This window comes from Poecile atricapillus, chromosome W (assembly GCF_030490865.1).
Source record: "Poecile atricapillus isolate bPoeAtr1 chromosome W, bPoeAtr1.hap1, whole genome shotgun sequence".
In the NCBI taxonomy this organism is placed as follows: domain Eukaryota; kingdom Metazoa; phylum Chordata; class Aves; order Passeriformes; family Paridae; genus Poecile; species Poecile atricapillus.
The window spans coordinates 41,619,245-41,636,321 of record NC_081288.1 but is presented as its reverse complement, the minus strand read 5'-3'; the positions used below and the strand labels follow the sequence as shown (position 1 = coordinate 41,636,321).

Here is a 17,077-nt window from a genome sequence, read left to right as displayed (position 1 = left end):
GGATAAGGTTTTGCGGAATTTAACTTCCGTTGTTGATCTAAATTGTATGGAAATAATAAAAAAAAGACAATTTTAAACTGTTCCTTACTTAGATATGACATAAAAAGAGTGTTTAATGAAGTAGAGATGGAATAAGTGAGATTCCCGTACAGTGTATCTCCTGGTATTGAGAAAGGCTTCATTTAATCTGCCTGGAACAGATACACAGGATTTTTTATTGATTTTTTTTTTTTTCTTGAGACTTGTTATCTTTGATGTTCTGAGTATGTTATGACATTAAATTATCAGACTTACTGAATTTAACACTTGGCCTTTATTAGGGTTTTCTATAAAGGTTTCTCTATAAGTCATTTTGCAATTAACTTTTCATGTAAAAGTAAGTAGCACAATAGATGTGACCTACTTTGTAATGTTTCAGAAGAAAACCTTTCTAATAAGCAGTGCTGAATAAATATTATTTGCTACTGCTTTTAGCTGAATTTAAAAAATCAAGTAGTACTCATTATACAAGAAGTGGGATTCTTTTTTCTCTCTTTAAAGTAATCTATTGCCTCTTAGGGGTTTTCTAATTATGGGTTTTTTTACGCCAAAATAACATTATAAATAAAAGATTTTATAATCTGTAACATTTTCTGCTTATTGCATCACATACCATCACAGTAATTTTTAAGTTCCCCGAGCAACCATACTTATGGGGTATTCTTTTTCCGCTTAACTGTTTTGCTTACCTGTCCTAAAGCTGGTAGTACTTTTTGACTGGTGTTTCTAGAACAGTGTCTGGTGTGTTGACTTCTGTTTTTGAACTTGTGTGCCTTTATCATTGTCTCAGAAGGTGTCCTATAACATTCTGCTTCTCATTTTTTTCCCATAGAATTACAATTTATTACACCCAGAAACATGTTCTAGGATTTTCCAACTTGTCAAACTTGAATATTCGTTTCTTTAACCTCACCATTTTACTTTGTGTTTCCTTTCTTAAAACCTACTCTGTCATCTTGTTTTGTCAGTGCTTAATTAACATAATTTGTTATTTTGGTAGGGGGGGTAAGTGTGCTTTTAAATCTTGTCTTGCAAGTGTCCCCACTTCAGCAGGCTTTGTTCCATGTTGCAGACAATATTAGTGTGAGTGAATTTTATTCCTTCTGAACGAAAACAGGTTGGAAGAGATGCTCCAGCACTGCATCAGACATGTATCACTCACTAGTGGGCATCTAGTCCATGGCATCAAGTGTTACAGTTAAGAAAGCATATAGTAGCTGGTAGGCCCCCAGAACCAACTTTCTTTTTTACAAATGTGCTTCCCTCTTGCTGCATCACTTCCTGATGCAGGTATGGCCTGTGAACCTGGTTATATGAGTGCTGAGCTGAAGCCACTGGGTGTTATTTAAAGCAGGTTTTTTGTTCACAGTGAGTTTTTCACTAAAAACGGTCTTCTCTTGCTATTTAAACCTCTTTGTACACTGGTGTGGATGTTTGTTCCTGTAGTTGCTTACTATCAAATACATGCACTTTGTTCTTAATATGTGTGAGTAAAATGTAGGCTGAGTTAGATTCTGATATATTTTCTCATGGTCTACAGTAATTGCCTGCTGTAATTTCTTTTTTCATGTCTTCTGTATATATTAAAAAAACCCACATAAATACTTTGTGATTTATGGATATGAGTGCTACTTTTGATACTTAGTGACTTACCCTGCATGTCTTCTTTCTCATTTCTACCATCTGGATTTTGCCCCAGTATAGACAACTAGCAAATTCAGTTTATAAGGTTTGTTTGAATTTTATGTCTGCCTAGGTGATATCAACAAAGCAATTTGCAGTTTATCACAGTAAAGTTACTTTGATTTGAGTTCTTTAGTCTCAAATTGAAAATCCTTGAAATTGCCTTATGTTTCAGAATCTAGACATTCCTTTCCTTGAAACCATCCTAAAATTCAGTCCAGGTACAGACTAATACACTCAACAAGCAGCTATTTGCCGATGTGTCACTAAGTAGAAGTAGCATGTTCTCATGTGGATGGAGGGATTAGGTCAACTAATAACTCTTCTTGCTCCAGGGGGACAATCAGCTATACCTAGTATTGGTGAACAGCTAATCAACAAAAAGTGTACAGGGTTGGATGTTCCAATATTTAACTTCCCTTAAGATTGCAAAGGGTTTTTTTCCAAGTATTTAGATTATATGTCCTGTTTCTCAAATTTATTAATACTTTACATGTCTTCAGAAGCATGGAGAACAGCGTATGCTCTTTTAGAACAATGACTGAAAATCTGGTGTCAAGTGCCTGCATTAGTTGCCTTCTTTCTGGGATATGCAAACCCAAATCTCCATATTTTTTAATTGAGGGTGATGGTGAAGTTATTTTGTGGGTTTGTTTTTTGATTTTTTGTGGGGTTTTGTGGTGGTTTTGGTTTTTTGTTTAGTTTTTGGGGTTTTTTAAGTTCTTACTCTTCCCAAGAGTCACTATAATTTTTCGCATTTCTGGTGTGTTGTCTGAAAGTTGATAAAGAAGGTTTTAGTGGAAATACTTGGTAATATGTAATTTCTCTAAAGTGGGTGGGCATGGTAGAGGAGGAAATACTGCTTCTGACATTTGTATGTCCTGTTAATATCTGTGTACTAGCATGAAGCCAGCTTTTAGGGCAGTATATTATAATTTTAACATTGGGATATTACCTGAAGTTCATATTTGTTTGCATATACCTGCTGCTACCTATCCACTCATACTGTAAATCATAATACGAAACTCTCATTTGCTGAGCAGGAAAGGATCTGGTTGTATGATGCACGTTTTGCAGAGGAAATGGACCTGTGATTTAAGTAAAGGAGTATTTCTTTCTTCTGTAACAGTGGGTATTCTAGCTGCAAGGGTAAAAAGCCTGAAAGCTTTTAGATCTTGTGTGCTCTTTGTTGCAAGTCTGTGTTTATACAGGTAAAGTCATACATTTTTATTGATGTGTAATATACTGTTACAGGTGTTACTGTGCAGATATTTTGGGGAGTTCCTAAAATTTTTCATGACTTTGAATGAGTTTTCAGTTGTTTTGGTTTTCTTGGCATAACATACTGTTGTTCCAGAGCACGATAGCACGGTATCTTTGTGTCTTTAATAACCTCTTATTCTTCTTTCTTACGTTTTAGATGCTGGCATCACCATCAACATCAGGTCAGCTGTCTCAGTTTGGGGCAAGTTTATACGGGCAACAAAGTAAGAATTGTTTTTATTAATAACATTTATTTTATGCTAAATATATTACAGTTTGACATTCTGGAACATGCAGATGGCTTTGTTTTCTGGTGATTGTAAAAATGACAGTATGTCTCCTTATGTACAGTTATTTTAAGATACATTTTTGCTTTGCTTAGTATGCTTTTTTGCAGTGTTTAGTGTGCAAAATGTCATATTGTCACTTTATAACTGCTAAATATCTAAATACAATCACACTATAAAATTTTTCTGTGATTTAACAGACTCTCTGAAGGAAAACCTAAAGGAAGAAAGCTGAGCCAAAATGAGCCTAGTTCAGAAAACTATGTAAGGAAGAGAAGGAAATTATACTTTAAATATAACTGATACTTCACATTCTACAGGAGCACAATAAATCTTGTGTATGTGCTTGGCAACTTTCATTTGGCAAAGAGCTGTGCCATTAAAATTATTCTTCCTTCATCACTTTTTTTTTCTTTCTGGTAGCTTGACTATTTCATGTGTCTGCCAGTCATATGGGCAGCATTGCAATAGAAGAGCTATAGAGCAGCAGTCACGATGTAATGCAAACTTGAGGACCACCTAACTTATGGCCAGTGTTGAGAACTGCACCTCCTGGTAACTGAGAGGTGCACTCAGGCAGTGACTCAGAATATCTGAGTTAGATATAGTTCCACAAGTAAAACTGTGAATATCATCTCTCCTGTGTCACTGTATGCTTTTAAATGTTTTCTGCTCTCTTGCTAAGTGCATCTGACTCAGATTCCAAGAAAAAGTGTCTTCAGAGTACTTTAGAGAGTCTGGACTTTATCTAGACAAACTAAAAGCTGTGTTTGCTAGATGCATAGCTTTCCCAACTTCTTTTGGCTTTCTTCAAATGGTTTAAAAAATATAGTGGAGTTTTGGGGCTTTCTTTGGTTTGTTTTTTTGGTGACAGTGGTTCTTTTGGAAGCTTTTTTTTTCCTGTCTCAGTGGCTGTTGATGAGTGACCCTGTAATGTAAACTGCCATTTTATTATGCTACTGAGATTTATATGAGCAGCTTCTAGCCAGTCCGAGAGTCACATTTGGCTCTTTTATGTGATGATTCTGCCACTGTTCAACCTTTCAGACTTCACTGTATACAGATACTAAAATAGTTTATTCATTCTGTTTATCGAAGTTATTTCTTGTTAATTTTTTAATGTCATTTTTTAGTCAACTTGGTTTTTCATTCAGTTGGTTGCTGTGCCTAGGATGTAATCTCTGTAACATGGAGACATGCCTAAAACCTTGAATGTGAAAATTATCAGGTATCAGTTTCTACCAGGTCTTGAGAAAAAGGGGAAGAGACTTTTTTGTTGAAGTTGTGCTTACGATTAAAATACTCTTTAGGAAAAACAAAAGTGATAATGCCTATGTACTTTTAATGATTGGTAGCTGTGAGTCATTAAGCATGATACTATGTTACAGCATTAATGTAACTTAAACTTGACCAGTAGGAAGGAAATTGGCCATTTCATTGGTCTGCCTCCAACATAGCCCATGTAGATCTGGTCTCAGTTAGAAAAGTGGAAAAAGAAAGTGTAAAAAAAAAAAGGGGTTGGGATTTTTTCTTTCTTCTTACAATGAGTATATCGACTTCCCCTCCTTGCCAGGAATATAGTTCTACTTCACTGTAACAACCCTCATTTAAAGAAAGCCAATAAGAAGAAATAACTATCAGTCTAAAACTGGCTTTGCTAAATCAAATGCTTGCACAAAATTAAGTTGAATATCCTAATTGTTTTTTGGTGTGCTATATCTAGTTTGGATGTGTATGTATTTTTTTCTTTACTGCTTTATTTTTAAAATCCCATGTAATTGTTAATCAACATGAAATGTTATTTACAATACATATTTATACTCATTGAAATTATTCTGATGCAGCAAATTGCCAAAATATTTATAGTGAACACTTCGATGTAATCAACTTTTAATGAAATGTTAGGATGCTTGTTATAGCAAGTCATGCTACCTCTTAATCTGAATGTATAGAGATAAATTCAAGTTTTACCCACTTGAGTTTTATTGCAAACTCCCTGGATTTGCAAACTGTAGGGTAGGACACAGACTGCAGTTCTTACAGTGTAAAAGCTGAATGACTGGGAGATTTCTTCAGACCTTGTCCATGATAATAATTTGAACATATGCTGTGTCTGTTCTTTGCATTCTTAGTATTTAACCACATTATACATTGGCAAGTTCTGCTGGGGTGTTCTACCATGGGAGAGTGCTGATCATCAGAATTTTCTTTTGTTTGGTCTGCAAGATGAGGTTTTGAGTTCTGTCTCAGCAGCCTTCTGCCAAAGCAATGGGAATTATCACAGCCATAGTTTTTTATATGCTAAGTTTTTTATTATTGCTTTATTGCACTAAATGACGTTGTCTTGTCTTTGAACATAATTCAGAAACTTCTTAAGCCCAGAAAAGTGATGTGAGAATGATGAAAAGCTTAATAAAGTTTTTGGATATTTTGAAACAGGGCAGTAAATGGTGATTTTCTGCTGTTCTCAGTTACAGTAATTTAATTTTTTACCTCACTGAAGTACTTGCTTTATTCTGTCACACACAATTGTTTTTGTGGAAAATACATTTGATCGCATTGTTAAAACCATTCTGTATGTTTTTAAATGCTAATAGAGAGCTGTTAAAATTATGCTTGCTTTCTTTTTTGCCAAGGTCAAACTTGATCACAGACACTGAAGTATTGTTGCTGTAAAGAAGCAACTTAAACTGTAAAGAGAGAATTGGTCTCAAATTCATTGTCCTAAAAACAGTGTTACTGTTAATTAAAGATCCATCACTTTCTTTTTTGTAACAGATTTGCTTAATTTTTAGGAAGACAAATCAGTGTTCTAAATACTGGTCAAATGCATACTTATTCATTCAGAAGTAATTAGCATATTTCTTGAGTGCAGTTACTGATTTTCCTAAAATGTTGCCTTCTTTTGAGGTAATTTGTAGATTTTTATGTTCTTTCCGAAAAACTCAAAATTTGACCTTTCATTTACAGTATATGTCTCAAAGGAAATAAAATTTTCTAAGTGACTTCAGAGAAATTCCTCAACCAGCCTTTCCAAAGTAAAACAGAAATGGGGCTAAATTTGGTAATTGAGTTTCTACTATCCAAACGAGGACTTAGTTTTTACACTGCACTTTCCTTCAGTCTTTACACTTTTTTGTACGTTGTCAGCATAAATTGTTTCCATCTATACCTGATGGAGAAGACCTTGTTCCTGATTGCTCTATATCTCCACCCCTCTGAATTTTTTTTCAATAGGTGCACTAGGCCTTCCAATGAGGGGAATGAGCAACAATACCCCTCAGTTAAATCGCAGCTTATCACAAGGCACTCAGTTACCGAGCCACGTAACGCCAACAACAGGGGTACCAACAATGTCACTTCACACGCCTCCATCTCCGAGCAGGTATTTATCGATAGCCGATATTTCTGCAATTGTGTCTTACTGCAGAGCTCTTGTTGAATGTTCTGCATATCTTGCCTCATACTTTACAGTTTGATAAATTAAAAAAATAAAAGAAAAAAAGTAATTTCTATGGACCACTGCCTGTATTAGGGAAATAGTACCATAAAAAAGTAAGGATTTACTGTAAGACAATACTTTATTTTTGTACGTAAAGGACAAATTGCTGGCAAATTCTGCTTCAGAATGTAAGAGGTTGTTGTTTGATTGTACGGTTAAAATTTTGCTATGATGTCATGCACTGCATAAGAATATAAAGATAATAGGTCCGAAGTGCTCATTAGAAAAGAGCAGTAACACCTTTTCATATGTATAGTACTTAAGTGTTTATCTAAACCTGATGAAGGACTTGATTAGCATATAATGTGTCATTTGGTAATTCTGAAGAAATCCAGAACTGCATTAATTATAGAGAGTAATCCAAACACGTTATTTGGTCGCTAAGCACAAATTAAGTTGCAACAACTTGGAGTCCATCCTGCATTAGTAATCTAAATGAGTATCCAAATACTGTTGTACAGATTCATCTCTGTGGATGATTTTTCTCTTTCAGGGGGATATTGCCTATGAATCCTAGGAATATGATGAACCACTCCCAGGTTGGTCAGGGCATTGGAATTCCCAGCAGGACAAACAGCATGAGCAGTTCAGGGTTAGGCAGCCCCAACAGAAGCTCTCCAAGCATAATATGTATGCCAAAGCAGCAACCCTCTCGACAACCTTTTACTGTGAACAGGTAAGGCTCTTTAATGGGACCATCCCTGTACACCCATAGACATGCTGCTCTGAAAATGTAATTTTTGTCCATTAGAATAAATCTTGAAATCTGTGTCGTGTACTCATATCTGGGCAATAAACTTTGATGTTCCTTGTAATGTTCTGTAAGGTCTTTAAAGCTCTTAACCTAAGTTCTCTTTCTGACTATTCAATTTCTGTTGCATCTGCTTTAAAGTATTTGATGTTTCTCATGTAATTCCCAAGCTTATTTTTGAAACATACCTTGAATTTTCAGTGTATGCATCTGGTTTAAAATTATTCATCCAGAACTTTGGGAGGAAGTAAGGCAAAATTTAAAAACATGATAGTTACTCTGGAAGAGTAGTAAACTGATTCAGATTCAGTAAGGATCTGCTATTTTACTTCTTTAAATTCTGGAACAATACAGAGAACAGTGGCTTGCTATTTAAGGATTTTGTGCTCTTTTGGATGCCAGAAGTTTCTCAATTGCTTCTTCTCGTTTTCTAACTCTGGGTAGGATACTAACATCATAAATCATTAGTCTTTAACTGTGTTAGAGTGCTGTGTTTATGCTTCATTCATATTGATAAACTTATAGTAAGCGCTGTCTTAGTTCTAATTATTTAATGTGTGTAGTTACAGCTTAGCATGGCTGACTGCTTTTGAAGCTCAGTTCCATTACCTCATGATGCCTGTGCTCCCAGTTAAGCTCTTTTTCTTCGTCAGGCCCTTGCTTAGAGGTGTGACTATTAGACGGAGCACAAACAAGCTCATGGTGGTCAGCTGCCACCACTAACCCAATCTAGTATTTTACAAAATAAAGAAAAGTGAAGGCTGACGTCACAGTTAGCTGAATCTTAATCAGATTGTTTAGTTCAATAGTTTCACACTGATACAGGCATACAGATACTGTTCTCAAGCACAGCAAAATAGTGATCCAGTAATAGAAGTTTGTGGTCTTGGAGCATGAAAAGACTTTGTATCTTGCCTCTGATTATACAGAATTTGCCTTTTCCATCCTGTCTAGTGGCAAGTAGAGCTGATAATTTTAAAATATTTTAAATTATTTTAATATTTTAAAGTATTTTTGAAAATAAAGTAAGTATTTTAAAGTATTTTTGAAATTTGAGATCACAAACAGATGAAATAGTAATATACTTAAAAACTCTGTGTGTAGAGGACAATGATTCTGGATATGTTTAAATATCATTCAGCTGTAGGGTAGATAAAGGAATCCCCGTGTGTAGGAACATTTAAATTAAAATGCTCATCTTTTACTGTTTGCATTTCTCACTTTCAATAAGCTACAAGTTTTACAAATTGAGAAGGAAATATCTCTGAAACAATGACTGGCTCTTATTCCACAGTTTATTAACCTATGGAAGTATAGTAGTAGTACATACCCAGTGGCTAATTGGCATGTTTAACAAAATCTTGAAATTACTCTTGGGGAAAAGAATTTATGGCATTTACTTGTCAGGTGCATGAATTATGTGACTTTCAAGAAGCATTTTCTGTATAGTTACTTAGTTGGAACAATGAAAGTTTTTAGGTTAGGTTTTTGAACATGAATCATTTTTGAAGGTATTTCAAACTAGAGTTAAATGCTTCAGATTTGTAACTGTAAGAAGTTTGCATAGGTAAAATTTCCACTGGGGAACCATTTCATATTTCTATTTATGGAAACTTCGAAAATATCAGCTTCTATCCTGTTACAGGGGAAAAGTGGATGTTGTGATTTCCCACAGGGCAGACATTCAGAATTTCACTCAGCTGGGGGCCTACCTTTGGGCTTCTCGACATCTCCGGCTCCCATGGGATGAAACGGATTATTTGTGAAGGTGTCTGTGCAACATCAGTAGTCCTATATGATATTTAGATGTTTTCAAACGTTTTTGCTTGACTATACGAAACTTCAGCTCGTGTCCTTGTATCACAGAGACCATCCCTCTGCTCACATTAATGCCATTTGTACATGGTCATGATTGCACACCATTAACCGTTCAGCTTATAAAGGAGTCATGACAAACTTGGTCATTTTCATGATCCAGCTTCCCACCTGCCAATGAATGGATTACAGCCTGACTTTAAACTACTGCATTTAATGCTGCTTCATTTTTGTATATGAAATTATTGAGTAATGATCATGTTAGTCATAACTTGTTTGTTGGGAGATGTCTTAATACACAATGGCTATTTAAAAACTAAGCTATTTTGAAGTCATTCCAATTAACCTGATTGAGCAGTGCATGTTGCTGCTGCTCAGTGTTTTCAGAAAATAATTAAAAACCAAGTTCAGGCTAATATGGGTTGCTTAGGCTTGAATAATTTCAGGTTTTTTCCCCCTTAATATCTTCCACTAGAAGTACAAAGTATGTATATCCTTTTGTCTGACTTCCTGGATTTTTTTCACAGTATGTCTGGATTTGGGATGAACAGGAATCAGGCATTTGGAATGAATAACTCCTTATCAAGTAACATTTTTAATGGAACGGGTGAGTTTACTCTCTTTAATGTTGACCTTAAACTACAGTATTTTTTTTTTAATAAGTCTAATTAAAAATACTTTCTTCTGCTGGAGTGCAACTTTCTAATAATTTTCAGATGTTCCATAGAAACACCGCTCCAAGAGCAGCACTAGATTAACTGGTGCTACTTTATAGCAGTGGATTTTAATACTTTTGAAGACAAAGTGAAAGTAGTTCTGTAGTATATTTGCTGTATGTCACATGCCTATAGATTATACTTACTCAGTTGGAAATGCAGAACAGCTCTTGAATTTGAAAAGGGTATTGGAGAAGAAAAGATTTATCCATATTCTATGAAAACATTAGGTATGTAAAAGCAGTGGGAAAGCTTTTTTTTTTTTAGTCTCCAACTCCTTTTGAACAGCTGGTTTATCATGTGATCCTTTCAGTCAGTTGTTCAAATTGTGATTTTTCTCTGGGAATTACTTCTTCACCTGAATTTAATGAACTCGAGAGGGGAAAATATCTTTGTCCATAAACAATTTAGGTTGATGTGTGCTGACATTTCTGTATGTGGCTGCATATTTGAAAGAACCTGAGGTGCCGGTGATGTCACAAGAGTGGAAGGTTTGGGCATTCCCTAGGACACTGTGACATTTTTATAGAGCTGCAGCTCTGGCCTCACCTATGTAGCATTTCCTGCTGCAAATCAGAGAGTGTTCCCATGTAACTTGCACTGCATTGGCTTTCAGCTGCTTCGGCTTTATCTTACCTTACCTAAGGACAATAGAGCTCTTTGATGCTGCTGCTAATATGGGTTATTCTCTCAATTTTCTTCTTGATAGTTCTTCAAATTTAAAACAGATTTTAAAAAAATTCAATACCTATTCTAGAACTGTAATTTTGATAGTTTGCCTGTATTTTACATGTACAGTCTTTAATTCAAGAGGAGTAGACCTTACTAAATGCTATTGAATAGTTGTTGTTTGAAAGCAAACTTCATACTAGTGCTCTTTAGTCTTGTAACACAAAGACTGTACTTATTTGTAATAATTACAGAATGAGTAAAAAGATCAACTTGAATGAAAATATGACCTACATTTATCTTGCTCATAATGAAGTCTTTGAAAAAAGTGCATAAGGGAGTATATAAAAATACCTGTTTTTATTGTAGATGGAAGTGAAAATGTGACAGGACTGGACCTCTCAGATTTTCCAGCACTAGCAGACAGAAACAGAAGGGAAGGAAGTGGCAATCCAACTCCATTAATAAATCCTTTGGCTGGAAGGGCACCCTATGGTAAGACCATACTTTTGAAAGCTCTTAGAATGAAATGAAATTTGCTTGATTCACCTTTTGCTGTTTGTAAGTCAATAAACAGCCTTTTCAAAAATGCCAGACGAATGAGCTGCTAAGACTCATTTTTAAAAATGAATAATCAACTGATTGGAGACTCCCTTTCATAAGTATTAAAACTCATCTGTTTTAGTTTTACTGTCAACAGGGATTGTTGGGGGTTTTGGTCTGTATGGTATGATTGCTCTAAGACTGCTCACTCTATAAATTTTTTAGATAATAGGTTTTATTCAAATTGCATGTATACAAGAGCTGTTGATGTCTGAGTAGCAAATTGCAGGAATAGTATTTTATTAGTAGGTGTGTTACTGTGTAAAAAGTAATAAGCTGTAAACATACTGTAAACTTTTGCTGTTTATTGATAGTATTTGTTGTTGTAGTGTTCAGTGTCACGCTTATGATGAACATCAGATTTCAAAAAATAACCTGTAAGCATCAATTATTACCACTCAGATTCCAAGTATGTGTCATATAATTCTTGCTGTACAGGTTAAAAATAATAAAAGGAAAAACCTTTAGGTGGATACAATTCTTATTATTTGGGTCTTGAAAAAATTCAGGTAAGCTTAGCGTGAGGCACAAAACTTTCTTTTTGTTACTGCTTTAGTAGATTTTGTTACGCATGTTGCATCAGCTACTGTGAAAAGTTGCTTTTATAACCATAAGTTATTTTTTGTGACACTTGTCAAATTCTGAACCAAAAATAACCTAGTGTTTTCTAACTATAAAACGCTAGTGTCATTCAGAGATAGCTCCTACTGTAGTTGGACAAAATAGATACCACATTATCAAGAGCAAGTAGCCTCATGGATTTGGCATAACCAGGGCCCTCTGCATAAGATAGCTGTGAGAAAGAGTTAAACAAGTCAAACTGAATTATTAAACACAGGAGAAAAGTGACTTCCCCACATAAAGACACTTAAAACTCACACCAAGCATGAGTGGAGACTTAATACAGTTAGGGGCTTATGTAAGACTTGGTCCGACATAAAATGGCTTGGGTTGGAAGGAACCTTAAAGACCATGTAGTTCCAGCTCTGAAAAAAGAAGACAGTATGTGAAAGACTGGTAGAAGATAGAAGGGAGATCCACACAGATGTGCTTCCAGCATGGAACTTGAATTCAGTATTAGACAGCACTGCAGTATTAAAATACCTGTAATTGCTCTTGTGCTTACACCGTTTTCCCATTTTGGTGCTAGCATAGCTGTTTGCATGACTGCATGATAAACCACAAAAAAAAGTTCTCTGAAGAGCCGCCCTGAGCACCTACTTAGTGCAGCAGATGTGTATGGAGGTACAAACAACCAAAAAACTAAAATGTGAAATACATTGGATGTTGTCTTCCAGCTCAAAATATGGAGAGCGCTTTTGGTTGTGGACAAGAAAGAGAAGGTTTGAAACACAGCAGAGACTTACTTTTCTCATGCTTAGTTATTCAGGAAAACTATACTTAAAATATCTTTTAGATGGAATAAGAATATCCATTAAAGTTAATTCATTATCAATTTTATTCATGCAGTGGAAGAAATAGTAATAACTGTGGATGAAAAGACTGAACAGCAGAAACAAGATTAACTCTGTGTTGGTTTTTTTCCTTAAATAAAGGAACTTTGATCTTTAATTCCAGAACACTGAAGAAAGTCATATGTTGTCATCTGAGCCATTTTAGTCCTATCCATCTACTAAGAATCTTCAAAAAACAAGACCTAGACTTCCTTCTGTCTTCCGTTCCTCTAGTGCAGTGTTCTTTGCTACCAAATCATTGTATTATGTCTCAGCAAAGTCCAGTCACCCTCGAGCGTGTGGTGTGGTGGCTTGTTTGGTTTGGTTTTAATTGGCATTTAAAAAAAGTTCCTGTTCACGTGTCAGAATCCATGTTCCAATGTGACTGGGCTTTTAAATTAGGGTCAGAGCACTGAGAGTTGCAGGGTAAATGTTTTCAGTTTTCATACTGAAAGTAGGAGTCATTTTTATATTGCTGGCAAGTATTTCATTGTTGGCATGTTCTGCTGCAAGTTAGCTGGTTGTCCTTAGAGAATATGTGCTTCTGAAGAGATAATGCAAAAAAATTCTTCATGCACTTAGGGGTCAGAGAAAAAATGTATTATACTTTTAAAAGCAGTACATCCTTCATCAGTGGATTTACCTAAATGCAGCTTTAACAATGCCTGTAAAGATTATTTGATTATTTAGATATGCAAAACAGGTGCAGTGGATGTGTCTATGAATTTAACCCAGAGTGTTTCTCAGCTCACACTTAAATTAGGCTTTAGTCTAATATGTGTGGATGTTTTGAATGAATATGCTTTGTTTTGCTTTACCTGTTTCTTAAGACATCGCTATACAGCTTGTGCCTAATGAAAATGGACAGTAAGCAAGATCAGCAGCAAAAAAATAATTTTTGCTTAGCAGTCATTTAATGTTTTTCTTGTTTTCATTTTGATGATAGTTGGAATGGTAACAAAACCAGCAAGTGAGCAGTCCCAGGACTTTTCAATACACAATGAAGATTTTCCAGCATTACCAGGCTCCAGCTACAAAGATCCAACATCAAGTAATGATGACAATAAATCTGTAAGTGAACCTTAAATCTTCTCTTATTTTCAGTGTTCATGCTTCTCTTGATGATTGTATTTTAAAATGGTCAGTGATTGTATTTTTAATAACAGATTTTCCAGTTTACCCCCCTAAATTAATGAGAGATTTTGTATAAACAGCATTTGAAATGTAACCATGTAAATGGAATTTTTCAGCAATGTTTTTGGTCCCAACAGTCACCCTGCTTAGACATGTCAAAATTTATTTTTTAAAATTTATAATACTTTTTTAAGTTTGCGATTTTCTATCAGTTATAGCTCATTTTTTTGCTACTGATGCCTCTCATCAGTAGTAGTAATCTACACATAGGATTTTTCTTCAAAGTTGTCCAATTGCTTTAAAAATTAGGTGATACAATATCACACATGGAGATGTGGACTCAGTGGGAACAAGGTCTTTTAATAGAGAGCATTGATCACTATAGTGTATACTGGTGAGGTACATTATATCTTAAGTATTGATAAAATTATTATGCATTAGATATATAGCTTAGAGCACAAGATTATTAGCTTTCCTTCATTGTTTACTCTGAAAGCTTTGTAATAAAAAATTGCTATTTTATGCAAATGAAAGGTGAATAAAATGTGGATAGCAGAGGACACTTTCCTACAGGATTTGACAAAATATTCTAGTTTCTGATTGTTTTATTACTTCTAATTGCAAAAAAAAAGGTTCATGACAGTGGCATAAATACTGGTGAATAAGTAGTAGGCATGACTACAAACTCATGTAAGAACTAGAAAATGAACTGTTCAAAAAAAAGGACCTGAGGAAGTCTGTCCCCCAAGTGTTGTGGGCAGTTCTATCATCAAGAAGATGTTCTGATACAGTTAGTACTGTGTACAGTAAGGAGAGAGAGTGAATGTGATTAACTGTATAAATGTAGACTTTTTGTAAAGGATATTAAAGCATAAGAAATTATACATGTGGCAAATGCATTTTGTCAGTATATGGTTTCCTGGAGCATAGTCTGTTTTCTTGCCAGACATAGTCTGGCATAGTGTTTATATCAGACATAGTGTTTACATGTCTTTCCTGATAGCTGTAAATGTGCTAATTGTATGTTGCTTGCACCTGAAATTAGCTTGAGTATTATCTGTTACTGTGTCATGGAGTGTTATGCAGGAGCAAGACTATGGGGAAAATCCATGATTTGATGAGTCCAAAAGAACCTCTAGTCACAGGCACTTGGGGTGTCCACTGTGTATTCCAACTCGAGTGTAAAATAATTCATTCCTTTAGACTGCAAACTTTTAGCCTATGAATAGTAATTCTGTATGACAGGTATACTTGGGAAAATGGTAAATAGTACATAAGGTTTGTCAGCAGAACTCAGGGGCTTCAGCTTGGTGCCATTTATTGGAGTGACTTGATGTACTGGCTTCAGAGTGCTTGACTGAAAAGATACGCTCAATAAGTATTTCTGTTTTGGTTTGTTTTCATCATATCAACTGTGCAAATTATTTTTGATAGAATTTGAGTACATCAGGCAAAACATCATCCAGCACAGATGGGCCCAAGTTTCCTGGAGATAAAAGTTCCACTACGCAAAACAACAACCAGCAGAAAAAAGGGATCCAGGTGTTACCTGATGGTATGTGTCATTCCATTTTTTCTGCTTTAAAAGTTTTGACAGTCATTTAGATAAACTTGTTGATTCCTCCACTTCTTAAAAGGAGAAAATTAATTTGTTCTTCTTGCCCAGGTCGGGTTACCAACATTCCTCAAGGGATGGTGACGGACCAGTTTGGAATGATTGGCTTGTTAACATTCATCAGGGCAGCAGAGACAGATCCAGGAATGGTACATCTTGCATTAGGAAGTGATTTAACAACACTAGGTCTCAATCTCAACTCTCCTGAGTAAGTTTCTGGGTTTTAATCCTATCTTCACTTTTGGTTTTATTACGCTGTCATTCATAGTCCATTCACTTAATTCACTTGCCTATCAAACCCATAAGCTAGTTTGCCAAATAAAATTTGAAAATGTAATGACAGTAAAATAAAATTTTCATAACAAAGAGAATTGTGCTTCAGGGCAAACTTTCAGTAAACCTAGTGGCTTTGCTTATTCTCTTACTTCTTTAGGACTTTCTTCAAGGAATTGACAGTATATTGTTTATAAATGTAATGTATACTTTCCTTTTCTAATAATAGTATTCCTTGGAGATAGCTGCACTTAACTCTCAGCAGTTTGGGGATAAATTAGATTTATGTAGTGTAATGATGAGCATAACACCTGCAGTGTTAGGATGCACTGAAGATTAATTTAAATGAAAGTATAGTTTTTATAGTTAACTTCCAGTGACTCAGTTCACCCAAGTGAGCTAGTTTAGTCATCTTAGTTTGCTATAGAGGCACTGGGGAGAAAAGTAGTTGGTGACTGCACTAATGGTAGGAGAAGTGCTTAAGATAGGTGAGATGAATAACCAGCCAACCCAGGGTGCCTCTCTTTCTCCATTACTTACAGAAGGAACTCAGATCAATTTGGACAAATCTGGTATGTTTTAGGTGACTGCAGCTGTAAAAAAAAATTAATTTCTAGTGCTTTGACTTTCAGTTGAAAATCTCACACCTTTTTGTTTCATCACAGATTTATATAGTGTTAGCCTTATAGACAAGAGTAGTATATGTATTTTAAGGTTTGCACTTACTATATTAAAAAAAACAAAGACCAGACAGCATTCATATGTAGTTTCCATCTTTCATGATGAATGTGGATATCAAGCACAGGAAAAGTATATTCTGCTTTTCTTAGCACCTGTGCTGTAAATATCTGTATTTCTGGTATTTAATTACTGTATATAGTATATTTAGGCTCCTAGATGGAGAGGATAGGGTTGACATTGGATGCAGACAGTTCCTGTACTATAAAGCTTGTTCTACTTTGTGCCGCAGAAAAGCTTTGAAAACAACCCATGCAGACTTTAGTAGCTGGCCTGCTATCTTTCCTTATGTTAAATGTTCTTCACTTGCTCTCTAGATTGTTGATTGAAAAACTAAAACAATGTCACATATGAAAAGGCAAATTTTTCTGCCCTGTGTAGTAGTTTGGTTGGTAAAAAACCTGTGTGACATAAAAACTTAGCACAATAAACGTTCTTTTAGAAACAAAATTTTAGAATTCTCTATATATTGCCAGTGGTTTAAATTATCCCTTCTAACTCCTGTTTTGAAGAAGAATAAAATCTTTACTGGTAA

The 17,077-nt window shown here is 35.1% G+C and overlaps 1 protein-coding gene across 2 annotated transcripts in view; it reads left to right on the top strand.

The window, feature by feature from the left end:
• Nucleotides 1-17,077, top strand: part of LOC131592077 (CCR4-NOT transcription complex subunit 2) — an 83,457-nt gene that overhangs the window by 56,137 nt on the left and 10,243 nt on the right. For both annotated transcript variants that reach the window (XM_058863352.1, XM_058863353.1), the window contains exons 3-10: nucleotides 3,143-3,209; nucleotides 6,510-6,657; nucleotides 7,268-7,450; nucleotides 9,868-9,947; nucleotides 11,095-11,220; nucleotides 13,729-13,853; nucleotides 15,351-15,471; nucleotides 15,583-15,739. In XM_058863352.1, coding sequence (XP_058719335.1) covers nucleotides 3,143-3,209; nucleotides 6,510-6,657; nucleotides 7,268-7,450; nucleotides 9,868-9,947; nucleotides 11,095-11,220; nucleotides 13,729-13,853; nucleotides 15,351-15,471; nucleotides 15,583-15,739 — 1,007 coding nt within the window. The remainder of the gene's footprint in view (nucleotides 1-3,142; nucleotides 3,210-6,509; nucleotides 6,658-7,267; nucleotides 7,451-9,867; nucleotides 9,948-11,094; nucleotides 11,221-13,728; nucleotides 13,854-15,350; nucleotides 15,472-15,582; nucleotides 15,740-17,077) is intronic.